This window comes from Podarcis gaigeae (assembly GCF_964106915.1).
Source record: "Podarcis gaigeae genome assembly, chromosome: 11".
Lineage (NCBI taxonomy): Eukaryota > Metazoa > Chordata > Lepidosauria > Squamata > Lacertidae > Podarcis > Podarcis gaigeae.
The window spans coordinates 40,534,620-40,561,764 of record NC_139687.1 but is presented as its reverse complement, the minus strand read 5'-3'; the positions used below and the strand labels follow the sequence as shown (position 1 = coordinate 40,561,764).

The window sequence follows — 27,145 nt, the reverse complement described above, 5'->3', positions numbered from 1 at the left end:
GTGTACTATCAGATTTCAGAGTACTATATCTGGAAAAAGACTGGGGGGGGGGGACCCAAAATGGAAGGTCTTAGAGGAGGAGATTGGGATACTATTGTAAACACAACAGGAAATGGAATTTGAGCATATGGAATTGGACATGAACTAAAGGATATATACTAAGAAAAAAATTATGGAATATGTGATCACATATTCCATGGTGGAGGGACTTTAAAATGGACACGGATAGAATAATTTACCATCACTCAAAATGGAATAATGTGATGGAAATTAATAGAGGTAAAGTCAAAAGAAAAAAATATGGTTGACATTTATTAATAATAATAACAATTAGGGAACCCATCTTGGACTTTTCGTGGGGAAAAGAAATGAATGATTCTGAGACACCCTGAACACCTTGAGGACCCTTGGTGGGAGGCAGGGAAATGTTGGTCTCCTAAAGTGAGAGGCTGGGAGGAGAAAGGAAATATCCCAGGTGAGAGCTGGGGGGAGCTATGGTCCTCTGTGTGTGGTAAGGGCTAAGAATTACTTTTAAGAGAGGACTCCATATTCTACCTATTTGATTTGTATTTTTGTAGCTGCTATTTTATTGTATAATAGATTTTTTTAGATAAAAATGTCACTGGGGAATAAAGTTCCCATATGAAATATTGTAATGGAAATAATCTAACAAACGATTTCCTGGGCATTGTGTTTGGAAAGTGAGACCTCTGTGAACTGCATATGTATACTGATTACCTGCTTCAGAAGATGCTTTTGACTTTTCACCATTATGTTGATCAAGAGTAATCAGACAAGCAGATGCTCTTCTTACATCCCACAATTTCACTCTACTGTCAGCACTAAAAGAAGAACAACACCTTGTATTGATTTATGGACAAGATTCATGGTTTCTATCCAACCCTATCTCACTCTGTCATAAAGGCAAGTATGTCCTTAGGTTGGATAAGAAATTTTCTGTTAACATTAGTATGGTTATGTGCAAGTTCTTGTTAATATGTACACAATATCTGGTCTTCCCTATCCTGTTATTTTTAATACAGCAAGTTACCGTTTTCCAAGTGAAAAGTTTCTGACTACTTCATGCACTTTAGAAAAAGGTAAACCAAGGAACGGCTTATTTCTACAAATTCCTCTGTATTTCATTATTGGCCTATTCTGTCAATGAATTATATTCATTCTGAATGGAAAAACAAATGCAGTGTAGTTAAAAAGAATAATCTTGCTTTGGAAAGTACAAATTTAACAATTGCTACTTATAAGAGTACCTTATTAAATATATATATTTACTTCAACATTGGACCTTAGACCTCAAGGTAGCCATAAAAATGAGACAATTGTTATCAAACCCTGAAAGTCATATGCACAAAACCTTCATAAAACAAGTAAAACATATCAACAATAATAAACAAATTCTATTACTTGCCACAAAATGCCTACCGTATTTTTCGCCCCATAGGACGCACCTAGTTTTTTTTTGGGGGGGGGAAATAAAGGGGGGAAATTATTTCCCCTCCAGGTGCTCTGCGCTAATCCCGAAGCTTGGGGCGTGCGGAGTTCAGCGCGCCCCAAGCTTCTGGGTGCCGACAAGGTCTCCGCTAGCCGTGGGAGAGCCGCGCAGCTCTCCCACGGCTAGCGGAGCCCTGCGCTAATCCCGAAGCTTGGGGCGTGCGGAGCTCAGCGCGCCCCAAGCTTCTGACTGCCGGCAAGGTCTCCGCTAGCCGTGGGAGAGCCGCGCGGCTCTCCCATGGCTAGCGGAGCGCTGCGCTAATCCCAAAGTTTGGGGCGTGCGGAACTCAGGACGCCCCAAGCTTCTGGGTGCAGGCAAGCTCTCCGCTAGCCATGGGAGAGCCGCGCAGCTCTCCCACGGCTAACGGATAGCTTCCTGAATCCTGGAGAGCGAGAGGGGTCGGTGCGCACCGACCCCCCTCGCTCTCCAGGCTTCAGCGAAAGCCTGCATTCGCTCCATAGGACGCACACACATTTCCCCTTCATTTTTGGAGGGGAAAAAGTGCGTCCTATAGGGCAAAAAATACGGTAAATAGTTTTTTTCCACCTGGCACCTAAAAAACCTTCAGGGATGGCGCCAGATGGTTAACTTAACATGCTTTTTGTTTGTTTCTAAGCATTACCACATTCTTTCTGTTGATGTACATGTTAAACATGTTATTTATGGCACATATGGGCTATCTGCAGCCTTGGGTCCATATAAAGCCCTTGGGACTCCCCTTTATATCCTGCTGAATTTGGCCCCATTGCCACCAATTTCTCCATACTGCAGAAAACCTCCCCCTGCCAAAAAAGGCTGCTACTCCATTCCTAGTGTTCTCTGTGGTCTGGGTAGATGCTGGAGTGTTTTTAAGGATGCGGCTCAGAGGAAGAACCAGAGTGTGCCAGGTATAGTGTCTACTCAGTATTCCACCTGGCATCCCTTATTGTTGGGCATCACAACTTGACAGCTGGGCTTGACAGCTGTCTTTGGCTGGCTCTTCTGTTTCCCATTGAGATGGCACAAAGGTAAGTCACAGGTCACAGAGGGAAACTGGCTGGGGGAGATCCCAAAAAAATGACATTACCATGACAAGAAACAGAAGAGCTGGTAGGAAAAGCTGAAGAGGCAGGAGAAATAGCATAGACCTTGGCGCTCAAAACAGAATGCAAACTGGCTAGCAGAAGAGACAGAGAGACAGAGTCTCTGTGTGAGAGAGACGAAGGAAGAGGGAAGGGATGTCTCCACCCACTTTTGGTTTTGACTGTTCCTGCCTCTAGTATGTGTCTCCCAACTATTTTGCCTTCAGGGAATGTGGACCCTGACTCTGCAAAGCTCACCCTTCCCTGATTTAATAATTCTATCCTTGTTTTCAGCCACATTGAGCTGTTTGGAGTAAAAGTGGGATATAAACGTGTTAAATACATTATTATTGACTTTACCCCCAAAAGGCGCACTCCTCCGTTGTCTCCCAAGATAGACGGACGCCAACATCTATTATTATTATTACAAATAAATCAATGCCTACTCAAACAAACAAGCTAGCTTTTCATTTAGCTAAGCATTCTGTGAGTCCTCCGCTGCAGCTGCCATCACAAGTGAAAACTGAGAACTGACCTCCTCCTCCTGGTCATCAGAACATCACTTGTCCAAAATAACTAGGTCAGAGTCTGAAAGGGTTGAGATTAAATTGTGGCTGGTTTACGTCTGTTCAGGTATAAAGTCTGTAATTAGTCTCTGTTGGTGATTTGCGTAGGCTTTTCCACTTGCACGTGAAGTGACTGAGTTCAGATAACTACCATTACGAAATGTTTTATTTGAGCAATAGCACTACCTGCCAGCCTCTCCTCAAGCCTGCTTTCCCCCTTTTCCCAAGCAAGCAAACAGTCAATCAAACAATCTTGTATTTTTTCCCCCCTTATTGGCAGGCAAAGATAAGCAGTTATGTTGAAAAGTTTGAAAGGCTTTTTTAAAAAAAAAATCCTTGGAATAAAGTTTAAAACCTGTATAGATAAACCCCAGGAATGCCACAAAGATGGCTGTTGAACTCCCTGTGAAACTGATTTATGATTCTTGGCTCCTTGGAGAATAAAACAACACTGAAAAGGTCCTTGCCCTCAATAAATCAGATAGCTGCTGAGCCGGCAACAGCATTAGCACATAAAAAGAAAAAAACCAATTAAACAATTAAAACCGACTGTGGAGCTCAGTCCAGAATGATCTTTCTTGAAGCCATCTTGGCCGGAAGTCCGTGTGAAGAGATGGTTCCCACCTGCCTCGAAAGAGGCGGTGGTGCAGCTGCTTATAAAGAAACTGGATCTGAACTAATAATAATAATAATAATTTATTATTTATAACCTGCCCATCTGGCAGGGTTTCCCCGGCCACTCTCAGTGGCTCTCAACAAAATATTAAGAATACAATAAAATATCAGACATTAAAAACTTCCCTAAACAGGGCTGCCTTCAGATGTCTTCTAAAAGTCAGATAGTTGTTTCCTGATGGGACGGCGTTCCACAGGGCAGGCGCTACTACTGAGAAGGCCCTCTGCCTGGTTCCCTGCAACCTCATCTCTCAAAGCGAGGGACCCACCAGAAGGCCCTCAGAGCTGGACCTCATAATCCGGGCTGAACAATGTAGGTGGAGATGCTCCTTCAGGTATACTGAGCCGAGGCCATTTAGGGCTTTAAAGGTCAGCACCAACACTTTGAATTGTGCTCGTAAATGTACTGGGAGCCAATGTAGGTCTTTCAGGACTGGAGTTATGTGAGCTCGGTGGCCATTCCTTGGACTGGCACAACTATTAACCAGTCACAAACACCTCCTTTTGGGGAAAGGTGGTGGAGAATGTTTTGGTGGGGCAGCTGCAAGCATCCTTGGATGACAATTAATTCCATTCCGATCTAGGTTCCGACCTGCCCATGGGACTGAGTTGCCCTTGGATGCCCTGATGACTTTTGCAGAGCGTTTGTTGCTGCGTCTCAACCTTTTTTAGGCTTTTGATACTATGGACCATGGTACCCTCCTGGACCAGCTCCTGGGAATGGGAACTGACACTGTGTTACAGTAGTTCCAGTCCTACTGCCAAGACCAAGTCCAGAGAGTAGCACTTGTGGAATGCCTTTCACTCTGCCTGGCAGTTACAAAACGGAGTACCACAGGGCACTATCTTAGCTCCAAGACTATTTAATAGCCGTATGAAGCTGCTGACAGTGGTCATTTGGAGTTCTGGGACAAGCTGACATTAGTATGCTGATGATGTTCAGCTTTCTTTCTCCATAACATCTGTCTGGGCAGTGGTAAGATGGATGAGGTAAAAGCTGAGCTTGAATCCTAGCAAGATGGAGACACAGTGGGTAAGTAGTTCCCATGTCTGAGAAATTGGTCAACTCTGGATGGGTTTGCACTCCCTGTAACAGAGCTGGTTTGCAGTCTAGGAATGCTTCTGCATCCAGCTTTATCACTGCAGGCCCAACTGCAAGTGGTACCACACCTACAACTGCTCCTGGACTGGGAGAACTTGACCACAGAAGTTCATCTCCACTTTTTTCCAAAACAAAAAGAATTGGGGACATGCGAATAAATGAACCAGGAACATTATAATTTCTCCAACACATCACTGATACATTTTTGGTCATATTACTCAATAATAATGGATATTCAGCATACAATTTTGAGTGCATTTCACAGATTCTGTCCCAGATTCTTACTGAGACAGGTCAGAAGGAAGCTTTTACCCAGATACTGTTCCATATAGTATCATCTAATGGCTCACCCAGATCTTTTTCCCACAATGCTTTTAAGGTTGTGAGAGATGACAGCATTTGAGAGTTTAATGTTTTGTAGATTAGGGAAATGAGGCCTTTATCTCACAGCTATACAAATACTCCACACTCCATTCAAATAACCCTTAGTTTTAAATTTCAGTGAAATACATACAAAACACTAGTTAAGGGGAACTCCCTATATTTCAAGTTAAGAGCAAGAGACTAGACTATGAAACAAACACAGAACTGGTGTGTTTTTTAATGGGTTAATTTTCATTCTAATTGTCACTACTTTATTGTTGGTTCTTTCTTTTACCTTGCAGTTGCTAAAATATATTCATAACGTGGTGACCAAGATACTGCTAGTATTTCTTGTTTGTGACCTAAAAAATAAGAAGCCATAAGAATCCTTAGTGGTATACAAGAGACTACTCATATACAAACAGGTATGGCACAATTCTTTGGAATTACCAAAGCATCTGACTGAACAGAACCTTATGTCTTCACCACTGTTGTAAAGGAGGCACTGTACCAGGATGGTACCAGGATGGTACGGGTTAGCGCCTCCGGTAATGGCGGAATTCCTCTGATCGGGAGGAATTTCATTCGTGGAAATCTGGGTCTGGCCGCCACGGCGAAGGCAGAGACCCACTAAAATTACAGGCGGGTGAAGCCTGTGAACCTGGGATTCGGCTGGCACCTTTCGCGCCTCCCCTACTCGGGGGGAAACTCAGTTTCGGGGGTCCGGAGCGACGTGGGGTGAGTGGCACGGTGCTTCGAATTGACTGCTTCTTCCACGGAGCAAAGCCGCGTAGCTGTTGCCGGAGAGCGCTGACTTTTTCCTGTGGACAATTTGATCTTAAAACAACTACCCATGAGTAGAGCGGAAAATTGGATCTTTAAAAGTCTTAATTTGGCACCGAAACAGGGAGGTTTAAAACAGGAAGTCTGCCTTCCCCTTTTGTAAATAGACTGAAGCAAAGAGGTTGCAAGCTAAAGTCTTGGAAAGCCTTCTGTAAAGGACTAAATTTGCATCAATTAAAATCATTAACCCCCCCTTGGAAGCAGGAGAAGACGGGGGAAGTTTTGGACTGTGTAAACCTGCAGGAGAGCGTGAAGAACTTAAATACCACCTCTCTGAACCTGGAAACGGGCTGCTAGTAAGACTGACGTTTTTGGAATGTTCATTGACTGTGAATACAACGCTTGCTGACAGCTAGTTAAACAAGAGAAATATTTTGTTTCCATTGTCTCCTTCTGCGTTTAAAAAGGAGTAAAAGTAATTGAAAATTGATACTAACTTTAATCTTTGAACTTCGTTTAAAAGGATTAATACAAATAGAAACTGTTTCCCTCTAGAGGAAGCTTTTGAAACTGTTACAGGAGCTGAGCTGGGGAAATTTCCAGCTGCAAGCTAAAAACCGTGAGATTCTGGGATTGACCTTGAACTGGATAAGAATGTAGACAGAAGAGGCCTTAGTGGCTGTTTTAAGTAAGATAAGTGATTCACTGGAACAGCTTAACAAAAAGGTGGATGTGGTAACCAAAATTGATAATTTGGAACAAAAAGTGACTACTAATACAGAAACTATTCAGAAGTTGATACAAGATTCTACTCTGGCATGGCAAACTGCGGATAAGGCTAGGGAGAAAGTTGTTGCTGTTGAACCCAAAGAAATAGAATTGGAGAGAGAGAGTGTCCCAGCCTTACAGATGCAACTTGATGATCATAAATTGATGCCCTCTATGATTGAATTTAAAGAAAATCAGATTTTGAGGATCAGAGTCCTATCTGAACTGGAGGACTTGGGTCAAGAAGAGATCAAACTTATGAGGGCCTTCAGACTTGGAAGAGGAGGGAAAAAAAGAAAAGAACAAAATAAGAGACTGTTGGAAGTATAAGAAGAACCTAGAAGAACAACAGTTAAGAGAAAAAACCTTGAAAGACGTTCCGAAATATCTTTTGGATCTTAGGTCTAACTACGGAGATTTGGTCGCCCTGTCGAGAAAGAATAAAATTATCTCTAGGTGGGAGTTTCCCCGAGATCTGCTCTCCAGCCTTAAAGGAAGGAAAATAAAAATAAGACCAGCAGAAGACAAAGTAAAGTGCATGTATAAGTATGAAGAAGACCTGCAGAAGGGACTTGGAAAAGAGTTAAGAGCCTCGGACAGAAGATCACCAGGTTGATGGACTATATGGAATTAGTGGAAATGACTGGCAGATTCCGAGACCAGGGAGAAGAGACGGTGGAAGAAGATTGGAATAAGTTTAAAGACTATTTATAGAAATATTGTAAATTAATGAGTGTTAGAAAAATGTTGGAATGAAGTTACATGGCTTTAGTAGAAATGTTATAAGGAATTAAGTACAATTAGATTATTAGAGTATTAAAGGGAAAATAAGATTAAAATATGTTAAGATAACTATATGACAGAAAATAGAGGAAGATGGAAAGGATTTGCTGAAGTGAGGTGTGAGGAAGTCTATGAAACAAGTGAATGAAAGTTAAGATATTGAAATGATATGATTTGAGTTTTAAACTGTTTTTGTTTGGTTTGGTTTAGTTTGATGTCTAGATGTTGTGTTGTGTAATGTCTATATATTGTATTGTATTGTTTTTTCTTTTCTTTTTTCTTCATTTTTCTTCTTTTTTGTAGTTTTTAAAAGTAATAAATATTATTTTTAAAAAAAGAAAAAAGAAAAAAGAAATGGAAGACATGCCTTCCATATCCTCCAGCATAGGAAGTGAAGAAGGGGGCTAGATAGGGATACAAGAGCAGCCTCCCATTCTCTGAATTGCCCGGGGGGTGGGGGGCGGCTGAATTAAGGCCCCTCCTGCCATTTGGAAGGATAAATGCTTAGCCCTGTTTTGTTTTGTTTTGTTTTGCTTTGGTTTGTTTGCTATGGTAAGAAACCAATTCTTCAATGTATAAATGAGTTATTTCAAACTAAATAACTCTCTCTGAATTAATTCAGAGAAAGATTGATTGCAATCTACCAACTACTTGAATTGATTTAGTTTCTTTATTTTTTTGCAGAGCATGTTATGGGATCGCTTTCTAAACAGAGACTTCAATTCAGTAATGGTCAACATCCTTCTTTCATTGTCCCCCACTTGAGTACACTGTTCTGTAAATTCAACAGCAAGTTATCTTTAAAAGAAGAGACATGCAGTCCCTCCAGTAATTATTTTGCTTATGAAGCTACAAAACACAATCTATGGGATCCTAGAGCAACATTCATACAAGTAAATCTACAGCTTAGGCTAGTTTAGTACCTTAGACTATACAAATTAATTTTTCTACATCAATGGCCTCCTTCTGAGGAGAGACTCAACATTAAATATTATTTTGGTAAATCAGAGAGTTACACGATCCCAAGAGCATAGCAAGCATAGCAAGACCTAGTGTGGACAGCAGACTAAGCAAAGTGGAACTCCCTGCAGCTTCTTTCATAAAAATAAATTGGAAACTAAATATTGCTGATGCAGGAGGGAGGTAATATGGTCTGGCCTACAGATGCGGCAAAAAGAGGTGGTAATGAGATGGTAGTAAAATGTGCAGTACCACTATAGACTGTAAGATCTTTGAATACTCTCCTGCACTGTCAATAGAAAACAAGCACAACAGAGAACAGATTGTTTTGCTAGCTTTGAACTAGAAGGGAAAGTTTTGTTCTGTTGTCACTTGAGGGAGCATTCACACTAGTATTCCCTAATTGCTTCCTGAAGTAATACAGTTCATTGTTCCTCTTAGGAATTCTAATTCAGTTGCATGTGTAGGTTAGGCATGGCACATATATTCTTGCCAGCTACTATGTAGTAGTCAGCTGTAGCCAGCAAAACATCTTATGTTTTTTATATCAATTGTCATTCTGAGCAGCAAGAAATGGAAACTCCAGTGCCATTAAAAGTAGTATATGGCATAAGGGGCAGGGAGGAAGAGCAGAGGGCAGGAAACTGAGAGACTGCCCAGGGTACAGAAATGATTACTTATGGAACCTCCTACTACATCCTTCTTAAAGCTATCCCAAGCATTCATTTTCTGGAATACAAAGTTTTATTTCATGGCCTATCTGCATTAGGCTTATCAGCTGCACTCCAATACATGCAAACAAGAATAACCTAAGCGATTGTCTAGCTGATTTTGGGTAAGTGGTTTCCTCAGTTTGCTGGGAACACTTACCACTTTATATTTTAATGATGTGAAATTCAAGGAATCTAAACTGAACTAAATTGCCCAGTGTTTTCATAGTGACAAATCAATATTTTTACTTCTTCAGACCCACAGTGCTAGAACAATATGTGGAATATTTTGCTATTCTTGCTGTGTTGTTTCACAACTGGAACATAACATGTCTGTCATATTACTTACAAATAATATATTGTTTAGAGCAGTTCTTTATGCTGTGTAGTTTACTCAAAGTAGTTATTGTCTAGAATTTATGTTTCAGACTAAGACATACCCTGCAGAATATGAGAACATGATCCAGACTTCAAGTCACAAAGCTGTACTTTGGGGCTTTTGGTACCAACTGTAAGAAAAAAAGACAAAATACATTAAGGAAAAGAGAAACACACTCTGCAACTTAAAATTGCAGCTATAAAAAAGCACACAGAGAAAGTGCTAGTTGTATTGTATTTTATATATCTTTGGGGGGCTTTGAATAAATGTATTACAAAAGTTACAAATTCCCCCAATATTTTTTTTTCTAGTAACTGTATTCTGCAACTTCATTCAGCTTATTTACCATAGCATTAAAATAAACAGAACAGGGTGAACAGATATTCTTTTATTCTTTATAAATTGACACAAAGGAATGTTTCATAAATGAAGCATTTGGAAGTACAAACAGAAGTCCACTGTGTGCAAATTACAAACTGGACACTGTTAAAAGTATTTATGGCTCTTAAGTCTAAATGCTAGCTTGTACCACAGTAATTTGAGCCATCTCTTATCTTGAATATTGTCTCAGTATTCTAACAAGGCAGAATCTGAAATACTGATCAATTAATAAAAGACCAATTAATGCATATTTAGAAGGTACACTGTATTTTTTTAAACAATGAATACAAATACATACATTTAATTAACAGCACAACTCTAGATAAAATATTCTGTCTTATTAAGGAAATTACTCTGTTTTGGTAAATGTGTTTGATTTATGAAGAGCCTTAAAGAAGATGCTGAAAGAGCTAGAGAATTAGCCAAGGAGAGAGCCCAGGAAGAACAAGCATGCTCTGTCCCCCACTCTGCCTTCACACCATTGGCTGCTTGGCATCTGCCACTTCAAACATGATTCAGATTTTCATTTATAAAGTAATTCACAATATATAGGCATCATGGCAACAACAAAAATATTCTAACAATGCAATCAGTCTGCATGCTTACTCGGAAAAAGTCCTTCTGCACCTACTGAAACTTTTATCCTAGTATGTGTATTTTAGCCTGAATGTAGGGGCTGCAGATTTCAATGGCTGCAAAATAGTAGGCAAATAAAAGATTGCAGCACAATTCTTTGCAAATTATTCAGAGGTAAGCCCCACAGCTTTAAATAGTGATTATAGGATTGCAGTCAGAGCCTTTTACCTACCCTGCCCCAAAAAGGTAATTTTAAAAAGCAAGGTTAAAATGTTCTCACTAATCCAGGTTAATCCTTACTGAAAAACACCAAAGTGATTTGTCATCTGGCTGGTGCTTTTTATTAGATAAGATTCAATGCATATTAGAGGATATTTCACAATGTCTCTTTAATAATGTGTAGGTGATTTTTATCATTTGTTTTTTATTACTTTGGTCACAAATTGCTTAGGGATATTTTTAGTAGCAAGAGATGCGCCAATTAGGAAAAAAAACCCCAACCCCAAAACCTCCACCCAACCCATTTTTCATATTCATCTAAACCTGTTTCCTGAAATTAACTGGAAGAACAAACATCTAGATAAAGGTAAAGGGACCCCTGATCATTAGGTCAAGTCGTGGCCGACTCTGGGGTTGCGGCGCTCATCTCGCTTTATTGGCTGAGGGAGCCGGCGTACAGCTTCCGGGTCATGTGGCCAGCACGACTAAGCCGCTTCTGGCGAACCAGAGCAGTGCACGGAAACACCGTTTACCTTTCCGCCGGAGCGGTACCTATTTATTTACCTGCACTTTGATGTGCTTTCGAACTGCTAGGTTGGCAGGAGCAGGGACCAAGCAACGGGAGCTCACCCCGTCGCGGGGATTCGAACCGCCAACCTTCTGATCAGCAAGTCCTAGGCTCTGTGGTTTAACCCACAGCACCACCCGCATCCCTAAGTTAACCCTAAAATTAACTGGAAGCACAAACATCTAGGGGCCAACAAATTCACAACTATCTCTTGGTAAGAAGAAACTGAAATTAACTGTAAGCCAAAAGCATTTGCTTCTAGGCTCACAGCTGACCTTTTATGTGAATACAAACCTGCAATTAAGCAATGCTTGGTAGCAACTGGAGACATATGATGACTGTACACTGTTTCCGCAAAATGAAACACATCTGCTGGCTGTCAATTGAAAGACAATATGTTTATTTAATTTGAATGTCCTGATCCAAATCTTAACATAAAAATAAGATTTTAAAATCTTATGATTTTATGAAATATATTGTGAAATATGGCATCAAAACCCCATCCTGCGAATGCCTTCAAATTGTACCCAGGCACACACTTACATTTGAGGGTAGGAACCTAACCAAAATTGATATTTCTGCCAAAATGATTAGTTTAAACCTGCTAACTATGGCAATGTAAAAAACAACAACATAGTAGTATGTACTGGGGTATCAAGAAACAGCAGAGAAAATTTTCAGTGAGAGTGGCTTGTATTAATACATTCACCACCTGCCACGAATAAAGAGAAGAGCAGTAAAACGAACAACAAATAAAACTATCATTTGAATATTATCCAAGGCGGGTAAAGATGAAACTGGGTTGAAAAGAGGTTTGTAGGAACCTTGAAAGCTCTGTGGAAAGCCTACACACAGCACTTTGCAAGCATTAATAATCACCTTATTGCTGGGGCTTGAAACACCCTGTGCACAGTGCTATGTAAAAAATGTGTCACCTTATGTCATTGTGACATCATGTGGTGACAGGTAGGTGGCTTGTATAACTGTAATCCAAATCTAACTCAGTTTCATTATGCAAATGTTATTAGCATGGTGGCAGAAATGCAGATTAGGAAGAATACATCATGAAAATCACACGATATGGAGCTGTTCGCCCAAACTGCAAAAGCTTTTGATTATGCCATAGACTTCCTTTGTTTAAATTGTCCATGACTTTGTCTACTGTCTGCCTCTTTTAGTGAGTCAACTGACTGACTTACTCTAAAAGTGATCTTACCAGCTAGATTTGCATGCTTAGTTTCCCCAACTATGGGTCCCTGCTTGCCAGACACAGATTCTGGATCAAATCCTGGTACCATAAGACTTGATCCTGCTGCAAATAATATATAGGCAGCCTTGCAGAAGTTGAGTAAACACTTGTAATTACTGTTTTTATAATGTATTCTAGAATTTAAGTTTCCCATGAAACCCAAACACATTTCCGCTTTCAAAACACTAAATACTTCCCATGATTTAACCCAACAATTAAAGATATGACTTACTTGTAATGTGTTTGTGTCCCATATTTTCAGGGTTTTATCAAATGAACTTGACGTAAACATGCCAGTATCATGAGGGTACCACTGAACTGTTTCTACACTGAATTTATGAACATTAGGATGACTTCTACAATGCAATAACAGAAGGACAAAGGTTACAATCGGCAGGTGTTTGCCCTAACTATGTGCTTAAGCCTTTGTGGCTTAAGAAGCAAAACTCTGAAAGACCGGGGTGGGGGGTGGGGGGTGGGGAGTCTACGGTTTCTTCATTTAAAGTTTTCTTCTCTACATTTATGATGTGGCAACCCTCCTCTGAATGTTAGTTCAAATTATATTTGTACAAGCGGGGATGGAAGAAATTGGATTATAAATATGGAATATAATATCAAAGGGAACTGCATGTGCAAAAAAAGGAAAAAGGGAGAGAAGCTCTATTTTGCAAAAGGTTTATGATGGAAACTGACTTTATTATTTACGAAGTGAACTGAATAATGCTAAGAGGACTTGGAATTTAATTTAATTGGAAGTATAATTGTTCATATATCTTCAGTTGGAAGGAAGGATGAAAGGAGTCTGTGAACTGCCAAGGTTCTCTACTGAGTCATCTGCAGTTTGACAGACCGCTCTTCTTCCAGGAATAATAATAATAATAATAATAATAATAATAATAATAATAATAATAATTTATTTATTTATACCCCACCCATCTGGCTGGGCTTCCCCAGCCACTCTCGGCGGCTTCCAAAAAAATATTTAAAAACTGTAATACATGGAGACAACAGGTAATATTTACTGGGACAGAGTGACTTTTGCAGCTGTTGCTAAAGTTGCAAAACAATGAAGCACAGGACGGAGCAATGGAGAAATTTCTGGAGCAACAATGGGGTATCAGCTCTGCCCAAAGCATGATGGGTAACAGCAAGAACCGAGGGAAAGAAAGACATAACATCTTACAAGGAGAGGAAGAAACACCACAGACAGAGTAACTGCCATACACAGGAGGAAGGATATAGTTTGAGTTCCTCACTTGTAGTTTTATAAATCATTTAATATGTTAACACAAATAGAGGTTATGAATATTGCAGTTGTTGTATGAGGGATTATTATTATGACCGGAATGTAATTGAAATCAGTAAGATTTTGAAACGCAGAAATAAAGAAAACCATCAAATCTAGCACGCCAGGGGGGGCACTTTATCTAAATTATACAATTCAGTATTTGAACGATTGGTATTAATAATTGTATTATAAATAAGGTACTGTTATAATGAGACTAATATTGGACTGTAATTGAAAATAATAAAAAATTATTATTAAAAAAAGAAGCAGATCTCTGCAGGTAGTGGCTAGGGCACTAACAGCACTAAAGTTCCTTTAATGATTCAAACAGGGGAGGTCTAGCACAGCTCAGGTAACAACCTTCCCAGCCAAGCAGTCTACATCTACTCAGAGATTAGGCCAAGTATACAGACACACATGGACAATTTCGTGGGGTAATCTGTCTTTTGTGGGAGTGGCTTGCCATGCTAGATATGAGGAAGCAGAGGGTTCCACGCCATCTCTCTTTAACTTCTAGAAAAAGCCGTACAGTGGTACCTCGGGTTAAGAACTTAATTCGTTCTGGAGGTCCGTTCTTAACCTGAAACTGTTCTTAACCTGAAGCACCACTTTAGCTAATGGGGCCTCCTGCTGCCGCTGCGCCGCCGCCGCACAATTTCTGTTCTCATCCTGAAGCAAAGTTCTTAACCTGAGGTAATATTTCAGGGTTAGCGGAGTCTGTAACCTGAAGCGTATGTAACCCGAGGTACCACTGTACTACCACTGCAAATGGCAGTCATGTTCCTCACTGCGTATGGCCCAAAGGAATGAATGCTACATCATGGCATAGTTTTGTTCCCAGGGGCCTTCTTGGTAAAAGAAAAGTAAGGATGGCTGCCGCAACTTATAAAACTATACATGTCTACCCAGAAATAAGTCAATTTGAGTTCAGTGTTGATTAATGCCAGTTAAGTGGGTATAGGATTCCAGTTTAATTTGTGGTAAAATGTCTTTCCAAAATTTCAGGAATGGAAGAGGATCTTCTTGGAAGCAACAGCATGAAGGAAGTATATAAAGAGATACTAGTGTTATAATACAACCATTGAAAAACAGTAAAACAGTGTAATAATATACACAGAGACACAGTATACAAGACAGCAGAACAGATAAAAACAGGAAATCAATAATAATAGGCTCCAATAACAGAGTTCAAGAAAACCTTGGTGAAAAGATTTGTGTTTATCAGATGTCTGAAGCAACGGATGGATCATGTTTCATGTATGGTAGAGGGAATGGCATTCTACAGGGCAGGAACAATGGCAGTAAATGCCCATTTTGGAGCCACAGTTCTGTGTATTCTATATGTTAGAGTGCTGCAAGTAAAATTTCTCCAGATCTAAGTGATCTTACAGGTCTATACAGGGACAGGCGTCTTTCAGATAACCTGGCGTCAGGTTGTTCAGGACTTTATAAGTCGTCAACATGACCCTGAACACGGTCTAGGAGCTAATAAGCATCCAGTGCAAAGCTGCAATATGTACCAAGGTTCTCCGCCCAACAACCTGGCCACAATAAAACTGATGTCTCAATATTATATTACACCACCTAATGATACTCTGTTATTGGATTACCGGCAGAACAATGCAAATTTCACATACTCCAGACTTTATTTCTTCTTTTGTTTCCCCTTATGGTAATAACAGCCATACAGGTAGATCTCATCTTATGCGTGGGTTATGTTCCTGACTATCGGGACATATAAGCTAAATCACATGAAACCAAAACAACCCCTGGGATGATCCTGCATGACTATCCCTTCCTGTCCAAAGCTGGCACTTAGCGGGCTTTTTAAGCCGCCTGCCTTGCCTACTGTGCTCTGGGAAGGTAGCACAAAGTCTCCCATGAGATCTGTCCCTATTATTTATTTATTGGCGATTTGCGTAAAGCTGTGATTGTGTAAGTAAAATAAGTGTTGTGGGAAGGAGGAGTGGTAGTAATTTCTGCCTTCTGAGTAGAAAGAAGGAGGAAGAACCCAGACAATGAGGTCCAGCACCGAGGGCCTTCTGGCGGTTCCCTCACTGCGAGAAGCCAAGTTACAGAGAACCAGGCAGAGGGCCTTCTCGGTAGTGGCGCCCTCCCTGTGGAATGCCCTCCCACCAGATGTCAAAGAGAACAACAACTACCAGACTTTTAGAAGACATCTGAAGGCAGCCCTGTTTAGGGAAGCTTTTAATGTTTGATGTATCACAGTATTTTAATATTTTTTTGGAAGCTGCCCAGAGTGGCTGGGGAAGCCCAGCCAGATGGGCGGGGTATTATTATTATTATTATTATTATTATTATTATTTACCATGCAGACAACACTAGCTAGCAGTACATTGTAAACATACAGTATAATGCCAATAAAAGGTATATTTATAAGGATTCCATTTGTAAAGAGTACATACCTTCCCACAGAACAAACAGCTTTGCAGGTATAGCATGGTTTTTGGCTAAGGTTTTCAAGATCGTACAATACAATAACACCATCAGTGCCACCAGAAAGCATGCTGTAAGAAAACAAATTACAACTAACTTAGACACATTAGACTCGGGGGGCTGTGTGTGTTAAACTCCCAAAAGGTAAGTCCAAAATTAAGGCTGTATTGTGAATCTGAACATTTTCCTGGAAATTTCTCAGCTGTAGTAAATCAAGTGGAATCCAATTTGATGTGTATGACTCAAAACTTTTTAAACAGCCATGTCATCTATGTGACCCATAAAATTATCAATAGTAAAACATATTTAGGTAAGAATTCAAGCAGGAATAAGCCACAGCAACCTACAGGCTTATGTGCTTCTATTCCTATGCATCCAGAAAGAGTTCAGAAGCTATTGCTTACACACTTTTTGAAACTCAGTCTTGTCATGTTGAGTGGACAAACCAACAGTTGTTAACATTAACTACAGTTTGTTTCAAACAAGCCAACTTCAAATGATAGTTATTAAAGTTACTAAAGCTGGCTTAAACCAAACCATAGTTTGAGGTCTGGACTACATACCATGCTGTGATAAATCAGAAGCTTCTAAACTCCTTCTCCCAGTTGTGCAGGAGAGGAAAGAGGATAGCACATTAGTCTTGAGGGTCGCAAAGAACTATTTCATCAAAATTATAGTAATTAGCCATTGTAGTTCAAAAGCTTTCTTTAGAAAGTAATTTTATTGGGCTACTAATACATGTTTTAAGACAAGAGTGGCCACTTTTGTCCTCCTGAGGTTTCCACTACTTCAGGAGTCATTTGCCAGGGATCACATGCCCGTGGTGAGTGGGGCGCGTGTTACATCAAGTGGTAGACCGAGAAAAGATCTCAAAAAGCTTGCTGAAAGAAGGTGGCTTTCAATAGGCCCTAAAAAGATGACAGAGACGGTGCCTGTCTAACATTCAAGGGAGGGAATTCCAAAGAGTAGGTGCCACCACACTAAAGGCCCACTTCCTACATTGCAAGGGACAGACCTGCTGATAAGATGGCATCTACAGGAGTTCCCTACCTGCAGTGATGCAGTGATTGATTGAGTACATAAAGAGTGAGATGTTTTATGTGTCCTGGTCCAAAGATGTATAGGGCTTTATACACAACCATCACCCTGAACTTAGCTTGGTATTTGACAGCTGACTGGGGATGGGGGGTGGAATCATCACCATCATTTGTACCCTGCTCATCTGACTGAGTTGCCCCATAGAACTGTACACTTGGAAGGGAGCACAAGGGTCATCCAGTCCAACCCCCTGCATTGCAGGAATCTTTTGCTCAACCTAGGGCCTGAATCCCTGATTAAGAGACTCATGCGCTACCAACTGAGCTATCCCTGGGGATGCAAAGCGGGATGAGGCTCTAGGATCTCCTGGATGGAAATAATGAGCTGTTCCCTTACCAACTAGGGCTCCTCCTCCTTGGCTTAGGTCTTGGGGAAGACAAACATTCCATGGTGTTTGATTCCTGATTGCTGTGGTTGTGTGGGTAGGGATCTACCCATGGTGTTTGCAGCATGGGTTCAAGTCCTGGGAGTTCTCTCTCTTTTGCAGCTTGAATTCCTGCTGCCTGTTTTCCAATCTCCTACCATACTGTGCAATAAGCCACTGCAAAGTGCTGTTGCTGGCATGTGCAATTGGCTCTTCTGGTTGGATTCTTCTTAGCTGCTTGGCAGAACAGTCTTTCTGCACAACTACCACCCTGGGTGGTCGTCAAATTTTGGGTCTCAAGAGGGTCTCTTGTAGTGTTAAGGTATCTTACCTAAGGAACTATGAGGCTGCTGTTGAATGGGCAATCAACCTTTCCCTTTGTGTGATGTGCTTCTTAGCCCCAGAACAGGATTAAATGTTGAGTCTGTAAAGATGTGTGGGGACTGGCAGTAGTAAGGCTGTCGCTGCCCTTGCCATTGGGACATGTGGAGTAGGCATGCCATGGTGTGCACAGAGTAGCAAAGAGAACGTGACCCAAAACCAGAACTATACTAATTTTTGATGAGCCAGAACGTAATTTTGTTGCCTGAAAGAATCTGTCAAACCTGAACTGAACAGAAAGGTAGGTATGTGTGTCAGGTTACTAGTTCACAATCATACTCCAGCCAAACAACAAAACACCTGATGTGATTTATTAGTAGCACCAGAACTAGAATGAGCACATACAATAAAACCAACAGCTGGAAGGATTTGTATATTTTGGATCTGTACAGACTTCTGTAGGTCTTCCGGGCCCGTGGAGGAGCACAGTGCAGCAGCCTACTAGCCTAGTAAAGGCACTGGGAATTGGGGAGATGAGTGAGCATGCCCTCCTAGGCCCAGGATATCTGAAGGAATATTCAGCCCACACACTGGGGAGTATGGTGTTTGTGTGGGGAAGGATCATTGGAGATGGTATTCCTTTCTGGACTGGTTCTGAGGTTTTCTGCTTCCCGCGGGCTTCAAAGTATGTTGAACACTTTTTATGTTAATGCCCAGTGGTTACCCTATCATGTAGCTTTTATGGTATGAATTGGGCTAGGATAGTACAGTGGTACCTCGGGTTACATAAGCTTCAGGTTGCATACGCTTCAGGTTACAGACTCCGCTAACCCAGAAATAGTACCTCGGGTTAAGAACTTTGCTTCAGGATGAGAACAGAAATCGTGCTCCAGCCACAGGGCAGCAGCAGGAGGCCCCATTAGCTAAAGTGGTGCTTCAGGTTAAGAACAGTTTCAGGTTAAGAATGGACCTCAGGAACAAATTAAGTACTTAACCCAAGGTACCACTGTACTTAGTGGGAAGGGAATGTTACTTTTAAGTTTGAATCTGCCCGTTTTGACTAGTATTGTATCCATTCATTATGTTACCAATTTTATTAAACAAAACATTTTCAGAAATTGATTTTTTCTTTCCAAAAAATTATCAATGGGAAATTTTCAATTATTTTATTGAACATATTTTAAAATATGTTTTATACAATACATTCCACAATAAAACATATGGTAATATCATGTACATACTATCGACTTTCCACAGGTTCAATATCCAAGGTGTTAATACCACTTCCATGGATTCTTTCTATATCTTTATCCTTGTTTAACTCCAGGCTCAGCACCCTTAACAAGAACAACAAAGGCATTAAGAAATGTAATATATGACACAACTTCCACCTATTCAAAAATCGTCAGTATCAGGCCCTTCAAGCTGATCCATCAAATTCACCATTCACTGCTTAAGTGTACTCTCAAATCAGTTTCAGAAAACTGATCTTCTGCATGTTAGTGGAGTATGTTTAGGATACATTTATATTTACATCAAACAATAACAATTATAAATGAATCAACAGGCATATAATGGTAGAAAGAAAGTCTGTAAAACAACAAATCTTCAGTTGTATATATTATAGATATCCAATTTGCACTCACTTGAAAGAGAGTGACATATCTGAATCCTATGCATATTTACTTGAAAGTAGATCCCAGTGGGTTCAGTAGGTTTTACTCCCAATAAGTGTGTATTAGATTGTGGCCTCTGAAACTTAAACTGCATGGTAGATTCTAATAATAAATTTAGGACATCTAGTGGACAAAATGATTTGAGTAACAAATGAAACTTCTGTCATCAGTGAACTAGTACTTCAGGTTCCAAAAAACTGTAATCATCCCTGAACTGGGGTTCATTAAGGTTGTCTTAATTGCAACACATTCAAAACTGAATGAAGTATAATTGCAATCTTATTCAAGTGTATGGAAAAGCAAGCCATATTAACTATGGGACACACATCTGAATGAACAATTATAGGATTAGACAGCAAAATACGTCACTAATTTGACAACGTTCTGGTTACTAGAATGGCATGCAGAGTTTGTTCTTATAGTTTAAAGTATGCATTGTATTACGGACCCGGAAATGAATGGAGTTCAGATGCTTTAAAACAGGTATCGTGGGTGTGAGTTTCCTGGTTGTCGAGAAGGGGCAGGCGCTGGCAAGAACTCATGCCACTGCTGGAGGCAAAAGCTGAGCTGTTGGGCCCCCCTAACATTCTAATCATTCAGCTGGGTGAGAGCAACCTGGCTAGCAGGAAGAGTGTGGACTTGCTGTGGAGCATGAGAAAGGTCTTGGATGAGTTGGCTGCCTTATTTCCCAGAACAGCCCTGTTCTGGCCCTCTCTCTCGAAGAGAAAGGTTTGGCGCAGTGCGCATAACATTATGGCCTTTGAGAAATCCAGGAAACTCTTGAATCGCGCGGTAGCGCGCAAAGTGCATTTTATGAATGGCCTAGTTATATCTCATGATGATATCCAGATTGGCGACCAGACCCCATTCCGGGATGACAGTGTTCATCTTTCAGATCGCGTAAACAACATATGGCTGGCTAACATATCCAATAGTTTTAGGGATTGGTTGCAGCTGTGAGGGTATTGGCGGCGAGCCTTTTGGCTTAGGTGGTGGTTAGGCATTGGAATGTGTTGTTGGTGTTTCGGGTGGCAAGGTGTGGCCATGGCCTTCCCTGACAATTTTGGGTATTCCGCTAAAGGAACCCGGCGGTCGTGGATCCTGTCCGATGCCCGTGTGGCGGGGGGCCATGGCACGACCCTCGGTGACATCAGGAAGAGAGCCTATAGTTGGATTAGCATCAACAGGCTCCTCCTACTGGTGGTTAACCCCTCCTCAGACTCACCCCTCTACAAGTGGGTGGAGTCTAATGTTCCGTGGTCCAATGCCTAAGCCAATACCTTCTCACATGCTGTAATCAATAAAGTTGTGGCCTTTACCTTACCCATTAACCTTACATTCTGTGTCCACGTGTCTTTATTCCCCAAGCAGGGATCAGGTCCTTGAATCACAAACCTTTGGCTCTCCAAATGTTGCTTAACTACAACTCCCATTATCCCTGGCTGTTGGCCCTGCTTCTGATGGACCAAAGTTTCCCTATACCTCCCTGACTACTGATAACATAGTTTAAAAGTTAGAAAACCTACTTGTTAGAATATTCTAGAAAGAACTTGAGAATTGGTCTTGAACAGGTTGCTAGGCAGGGTGGATAAAAAAACAGATTTAAAAAAACAACAAAAACAGATTTTTTTTTATTTAAATTGGATTTTTTTTATTTAAATTGGATTTTTAAAATAAAATGCTTTTGGAGGAAAAATCTTTCCAAAGATAGTTTTCTATTTAAGTTGCATTATAGTCCAAAGGCTATTCATCAGGAAATAAGGATTTGTTTTAAGTTTTTCATGTGTGCTAAAACTCAGTCTGTTTTTTAAAAAAATCATTTAACCACATCAGTTAACAAACATGGATACCTATGCTATAATGTTATTGTTTTAGTTAAATGAATTGTTTAAATTGTTATTAAGGAAATTATTATTTTTCTCCTTCCAATAAAGCAGAGCAGAAAAGTTGTCCAAATATAAATAATAATTTCATAATTATCTGTTTATGTATTTGTAATAGAATAACCAAATCAGTAATTTTTGATATAACTGAAAAAACTACTCTGAAATTTTCTTATTCCAAAAATGAAACCTTCATCTGGTTGTAAATATTAAGATTATACCAGCAAGAATGAGTCTTTCTGTAAAAAAAATGATTTAAATAAAATCTTACTGACTAGTGATTTAAATCATTTGATTTAAATCAAATCCACCCTGTTGCTAGGCAACAGAAAAATCTCCCCAGCAACAGGTGCCTTTTTAAAGGGAATGTGGTCAATAAAGCTCAGTCAGTAAATGCACAGAAGTGTAAATGAGTCAGCAATTGAGTCTCAGAGCTGGATGGCTAGAGGAGAATGAATTATGTTGTTTTATTTGAACTAGAGTAAATTTTTGTAAATAATAAAGATTTTAGGTAAAAAGAAACTCTGCTGCAAGCCTGAATAAGAATACAACCCAATAGTTCCATACACACATCAACAAGGTTATGGGCCGAGATCCGAATGTTCCGGAACTAACAGTTCCAGAACCAGATGTTGCAGAACCAGATGTCTCAGTACTGGATGTTCCAGAGAACCTAGTGAGCACAGAACATAATGTTTCGGAACACCCTAAGATAGGAATTTTGTGTTTCAGGTTCTACCTTAACATCAGTTTCTCCATCCTGGAAAGTTTCTTCACTCATTGCTCTTTGTCTCGTAACCTGTTTTGAATTTTCAGTTTGTCTCTGTGTCTCACTTTGATAATTTCTGACTTGAAGGAAGACACACTTCAGAAGTATTTTGTCTACCTTGTGCTTGCTCATGAAAAATGACGTCTCGACTATTACACTTTTGCTTTTAAGAGACCAGTCTATATCCTTTTGTTTGAGAATCATAACCAAGAAATTAACACTCTAACTCCCTTGAACAGAGTTTCCTGCGTGTATCAGCTTGAACATGCACAAAACATTTACATCCAAACACATGCAAATGCCCTAACTTGGGTTTTACATCATAAGGAGTAGTGTTAGTTACAGAGGTATACAATCTATTTGGAATGTAGTTTGCTGTAACCAATGATTCTGCTCAGAAAACCTCAGAACAGTTCTCCTTTTAATTGTGCTCTTAGCATTTCTTAGTGGAAGCTCCAAGTCTCTGTGCCCCTGTCAACCCTTTCCAGCTCAGAGCCAGGTGTACATAAGCTACATTGCAATTCGCCCCCCTCCATCTACAGTTAAACAATTTACAATCAGAAGAACAGGGTGAGTCCTAAAAATATGTATCTCAGGTGTCAAAGACCAGTATGAAGTGGTGGGTCATCAGCATATGACAAAAGATACACACTGATGTGCCACATGCACCTCTTTGGGGAGGGAATTCCACATTTGAGGGGCTGTCACAGAAAGCCAGTTAGTGTAATGTAATCCCCCACAGTGGTGCAAGGGTAGGATTCAGGGCCAGGGTCCCACTTCACAAAAGCAGCAAGTGGTTCCTCAAATACAGAAGAGCTGGTTTAGAGCACTTTGAAGTAAGTGAAGCAATACACATTGCCATCTACAGAAAAGGCTCACCTTTAGTCCAGAGTTCACTTAACTGCACCACTACTCCCTTTTCTATGTATGCACATACTGTGAACACCTGCGAAAGGACTTGTCCAGAGAGAGTCTTGCTCTGCTGGGATGCAAGTAAAGGTAAAGGTAAAGGTACCCCTGCCCGTACGGGCCAGTCTTGACAGACTCTGGGGTTGTGCGCCCATCTCACTTAAGAGGCCAGGGGCCAGCGCTGTCCGGAGACACTTCCGGGTCACGTGGCCAGCGTGACAAAGCTGCATCTGGCGAGCCAGAGCTGCACACGGAAACACCGTTTACCTTCCCGCTGGTAAGCGGTCCCTATTTATCTACTTGCACCCGGAGGTGCTTTCGAACTGCTAGGTTGGCATGCGCTGGGACTGAGCAGCGGGAGCGCACCCCGCCGCAGGGATTCGAACCGCCAACCTTTCAATCGGCAAGTCCTAGGCGCTGAGGCTTTAACCCACAGCACCACCTGCTGGGATGCAAACCCAGGCACAAATCACAATACCACGACGCTCCTGAATGAGATCTGGCCAGCTAAGTGACACATTACCATGATTCCCCAGATGTCTGTGACATCAGGAATTGCTTTGTGAATTAGGTAAAGGTAAAGGGACCCCTGACCACTAGGTCCAGTCGTGACCGACTCTGGGGTTGCGGCGCTCATCTCGCTTTATTGGCCGAGGGAGCTGGCATACAGCTTCTGGGTCATGTGGCCAGCATGACTAAGCTGCTTCTGATGAACCAGAGCAGCGTTTACCTTCCCGCCAGAGCTGTACCTATTTATCTACTTGCACTTTTACGTGCTTTCGAACTGCTAGGTGGGCAGGAGCAGGGACCAAGCAACGGGAGCTCACCCCGTCGCGGGGATCTGAACCACCGACCTTCTGATCGGCAAGTCCTAGGCTCTGTGGTTTAACCCACAACGCCACTCACGTCCCTAGTGAATTACTAGGGTTCAAAGACTGTAATTAGCCCTGCCTGTACTTTTCTGCACTTTCCTTCCACCTCACCGTTTACAACCCCCCTCCCTGTAAACCACGCGCATGTGTGTGTGTATAGTGTGTATAAAATAACTCAGGATAACACCTCATGTATCTGATGACACGGACCACAGTCCACAAAAGCTTTTGCTGCCATAATTGTCTTAGCCACCAATGCACCCCAAGACTCTCTGCAGCTCTCGGTGCCATAAGAACCCAGACAGCCAGAAAAAGCTGCCAGGCGAGGCCAGAGCACAGCTCCGGCCTGCCCTGAGACTTGCTTTACCTCCTGGTAGACTCAGCCCGGCGAAGCCTCAGCGGGTCTTCCAAGCCTGTTTGGCGGGCAGAAATAAAGCCCAACATAACGAAATGTGATAAGCCACAGCAACGGCACCGCCATGTTGGGGGAGCGATCTAGCGCTCATTGGCTCCGAGTGAGAGCCCCTCAGCCAATGCGGGGGCTTGTTATTTAAGACGTCGTCTCCCGTCGCCAGTGCTGAACGGGAACAACACAGCGCCCATGCGCAGAGTTTTGGAGGCGGGGCGTCGGCGGGTCGGCGCGCGCACACTCCACACCCCTAGTCAGCGTCGGGCTTAGCTTGAGCTGCGTCAACGGCGGGAAGCGGACGTGACATTTAAACGGTTTCTCGACGGTTCGAGGCTCGCGACCGTCACGTGTTTGAATCCTGTCAGTGTGGGGGGGACAGAACTCGAGAGAACCGCGCATGCGCCTTATTCTTCTTCCACAGGCATGAGCGGCGTCTGGCGGCTCTTGCGCTCGCTGAGGCTCCGGGTTTTGGGGCCAGCGAAAGAGTATGTCGGCGCAGACCCCCAGGGCAACAAGTACTACCGTGTCCCGAAGCACGAAACCTGGGCAGGTGAGGGGAGGGAAGGAGGCGGGGCGAGTCGGTCGGAAGGTCAAACCTGGGTTATGTTTACGAGCCGCGCGCTCTCCTCAGAAACGAGCCCGAAGGTTTTTGCGTATCCAAAGTTCCCTCTGGCCGAGCTGGAATAATGGCCGCCCTCTCGGTCGCTCACATGCTCCCTGGAGCCTGGCGGGAGTTGAGAGCCCGGCGTCGTCTGAAGGGCCACAGGTTCCCTACTCCTGCCTTTTGCTTCCATTTAGTGGGCAGAATCCTCTCTTCAAAAGCCACCTCAGTTGGGCTTTCTCCCAAGGAATGGTGTATAGTATTATTAATCTGTATATGATGGAAGCTGCCCAGAGTGGGTGGGGCGACCCAGATGGGCAGGGCACAAAGAATAAATTTATTATTGTTGTTACTATTAAGGCTCTGAAGACCATTGAGAGCTAACTTATTACATACTTCAGGATCCTCTGCAAATTTTTAGGGATCTCTGGGCTTGCTGGCAGTGATGCAGGCAGCTGGATTGAACTGTCACTTTATAAATTAATATTTAATATTTTGTTGGGAGCCGTCCAGAGTGGCTGGGGAAATGGGCGGGGTATAAATAATAAATTATTATTAATTCTTATTATTTCCCACAGTGCCCCAGAGCGATACTTGGTTGGAATTGTGGGGAATTAAAAAGGTAGTTTTACATTCAGCTGTCTGATGCTGTACCAGATCTCCAAGGCAGGCATCGCCAGCGAGCCTCTGGGACATTGACAGCTGCTCAAGGATGCCAACTGCTGACACAAACTCTGTGAATAACCAAAGCCCCAGCCATGTCCACTCAACACTTAAATAGTATTCTATTAAATGGGACTTAGTTAAGTGAGGCTAGGGTTGCAGCCTAAGGATTGCACGCTTACCTGGAAGAAAGTCTAATCAAACCCTGCAAGTTTTATTCAGATTAAAAATGCCCAAGGATCGGGCTGTATGTCTGATAGATCTCAGTGGAACTTACTTTTGAGTAAACATGCATTATATTGCACAGGGCTTTATTTTGACCAAAGCACATGCACATTTTATCTCCTTCACTGTTTAGGCATGGTCCAAAGTCACTTTGGGGCCCATATATATAATTTCTGCCTTAGTACTGTACAGTGTTCCCAAGTTTTTGATACTTGGCTTACTCTGTGTGTGTGTTAGATTTCAAATAAGAGGTATGCTGCAGTCTTGCCCTACTGAAGGAACATTGCAGTTGTTTTAAGACAGCATAAATTATACCAGCTTTCCTCAAGATGGTGTAAAGTTACACCAGATCCAATCCCATTCTGGAGCAAGCCTACTAGTGACTGAGCTGGCCTAAGCCCATCAGAGGGAAAACAAACAGACTTACACCACCCTTTATGTTGATATAAGTTCCACTGGACTGCTAGGTTACATGACTGAGCAGGACAAAGATAAAATCCAGCTCTGTAATTGGTGTATATAGTGAAGATTTTGGAAGTTCCACATAGAGCATATTGAAGTAATCCATTCTTGAAGTAACCAATGCATGAATTACTGTGGCCAAACTCACTCAGTCCAGGAACAGTTGTAGCTGTTGTACTAGTCACAGCTGATACTAGGTGTTTCTAGCCACAGAAGCTAGCTGGGCCTTCAGTGAAAACACTGGATCTAGAAACACCCACAGACTGCTCACTTTCCTCTTTAGGGAAGGAGCACAACCCCATCCAGAACAAGAAATTGAAGACTTTCTCAGGCACTGGAACCACTCGACCACAGTGTCTCTGTCTTGCCAGGATTCAAGCTCAGCTATTTTACCTCATCCATTTTACCATGTATCTGGTAGACTGCACTAATTTCATTAAGATATTAACCAAGTTATTCTGTAAGTGAAACTTAGGTTTGTATTCAACATTAGTT

General features: G+C 41.7%; 2 protein-coding genes and 1 long non-coding RNA gene across 7 annotated transcripts in view; 1 reads left to right on the top strand and 2 right to left on the bottom strand.

Moving 5' to 3' along the window:
- The window catches only part of ERCC8 (ERCC excision repair 8, CSA ubiquitin ligase complex subunit), a 47,468-nt gene extending 22,595 nt beyond the window's left edge, over positions 1–24,873 (bottom strand). The window contains exons 1-8 of one of the 5 annotated variants that reach the window (XM_083703646.1): positions 24,658–24,873; positions 19,423–19,518; positions 16,368–16,469; positions 12,886–13,009; positions 11,699–11,780; positions 9,722–9,790; positions 5,573–5,639; positions 739–842 (exon numbers count right to left, since the gene is read on the bottom strand). In XM_083703646.1, the coding sequence (XP_083559772.1) occupies positions 739–842; positions 5,573–5,639; positions 9,722–9,790; positions 11,699–11,780; positions 12,886–13,009; positions 16,368–16,469; positions 19,423–19,518; positions 24,658–24,734 (721 nt within the window). In that variant the 5' untranslated portion in view covers positions 24,735–24,873. Of the gene's footprint in view, positions 1–738; positions 843–5,572; positions 5,640–9,721; positions 9,791–11,698; positions 11,781–12,051; positions 12,173–12,228; positions 12,273–12,885; positions 13,010–16,367; positions 16,470–17,832; positions 18,192–19,422; positions 19,521–24,657 lie in introns of those variants that run through there. The other 4 variants (XM_083703648.1, XM_083703647.1, XM_083703650.1 and 1 more) reach the window with 4 other exon arrangements.
- LOC310827580 lies at positions 862–5,566 on the bottom strand. Its single transcript, XR_014556436.1, has 3 exons — positions 5,227–5,566; positions 2,037–4,152; positions 862–1,436 (listed from the first exon to the last, which is right to left on the bottom strand). It is a non-coding gene; the product is annotated as an uncharacterized lncRNA (long non-coding RNA).
- A 97-nt stretch (positions 24,874–24,970) lies between the features above and the next one.
- The window catches only part of NDUFAF2 (NADH:ubiquinone oxidoreductase complex assembly factor 2), a 45,867-nt gene continuing 43,692 nt past the window's right edge, over positions 24,971–27,145 (top strand). Inside the window, exon 1 of the mRNA XM_083703740.1 lies at positions 24,971–25,249. Coding sequence (XP_083559866.1) covers positions 25,123–25,249 — 127 coding nt within the window. The 5' untranslated portion in view covers positions 24,971–25,122. The remainder of the gene's footprint in view (positions 25,250–27,145) is intronic.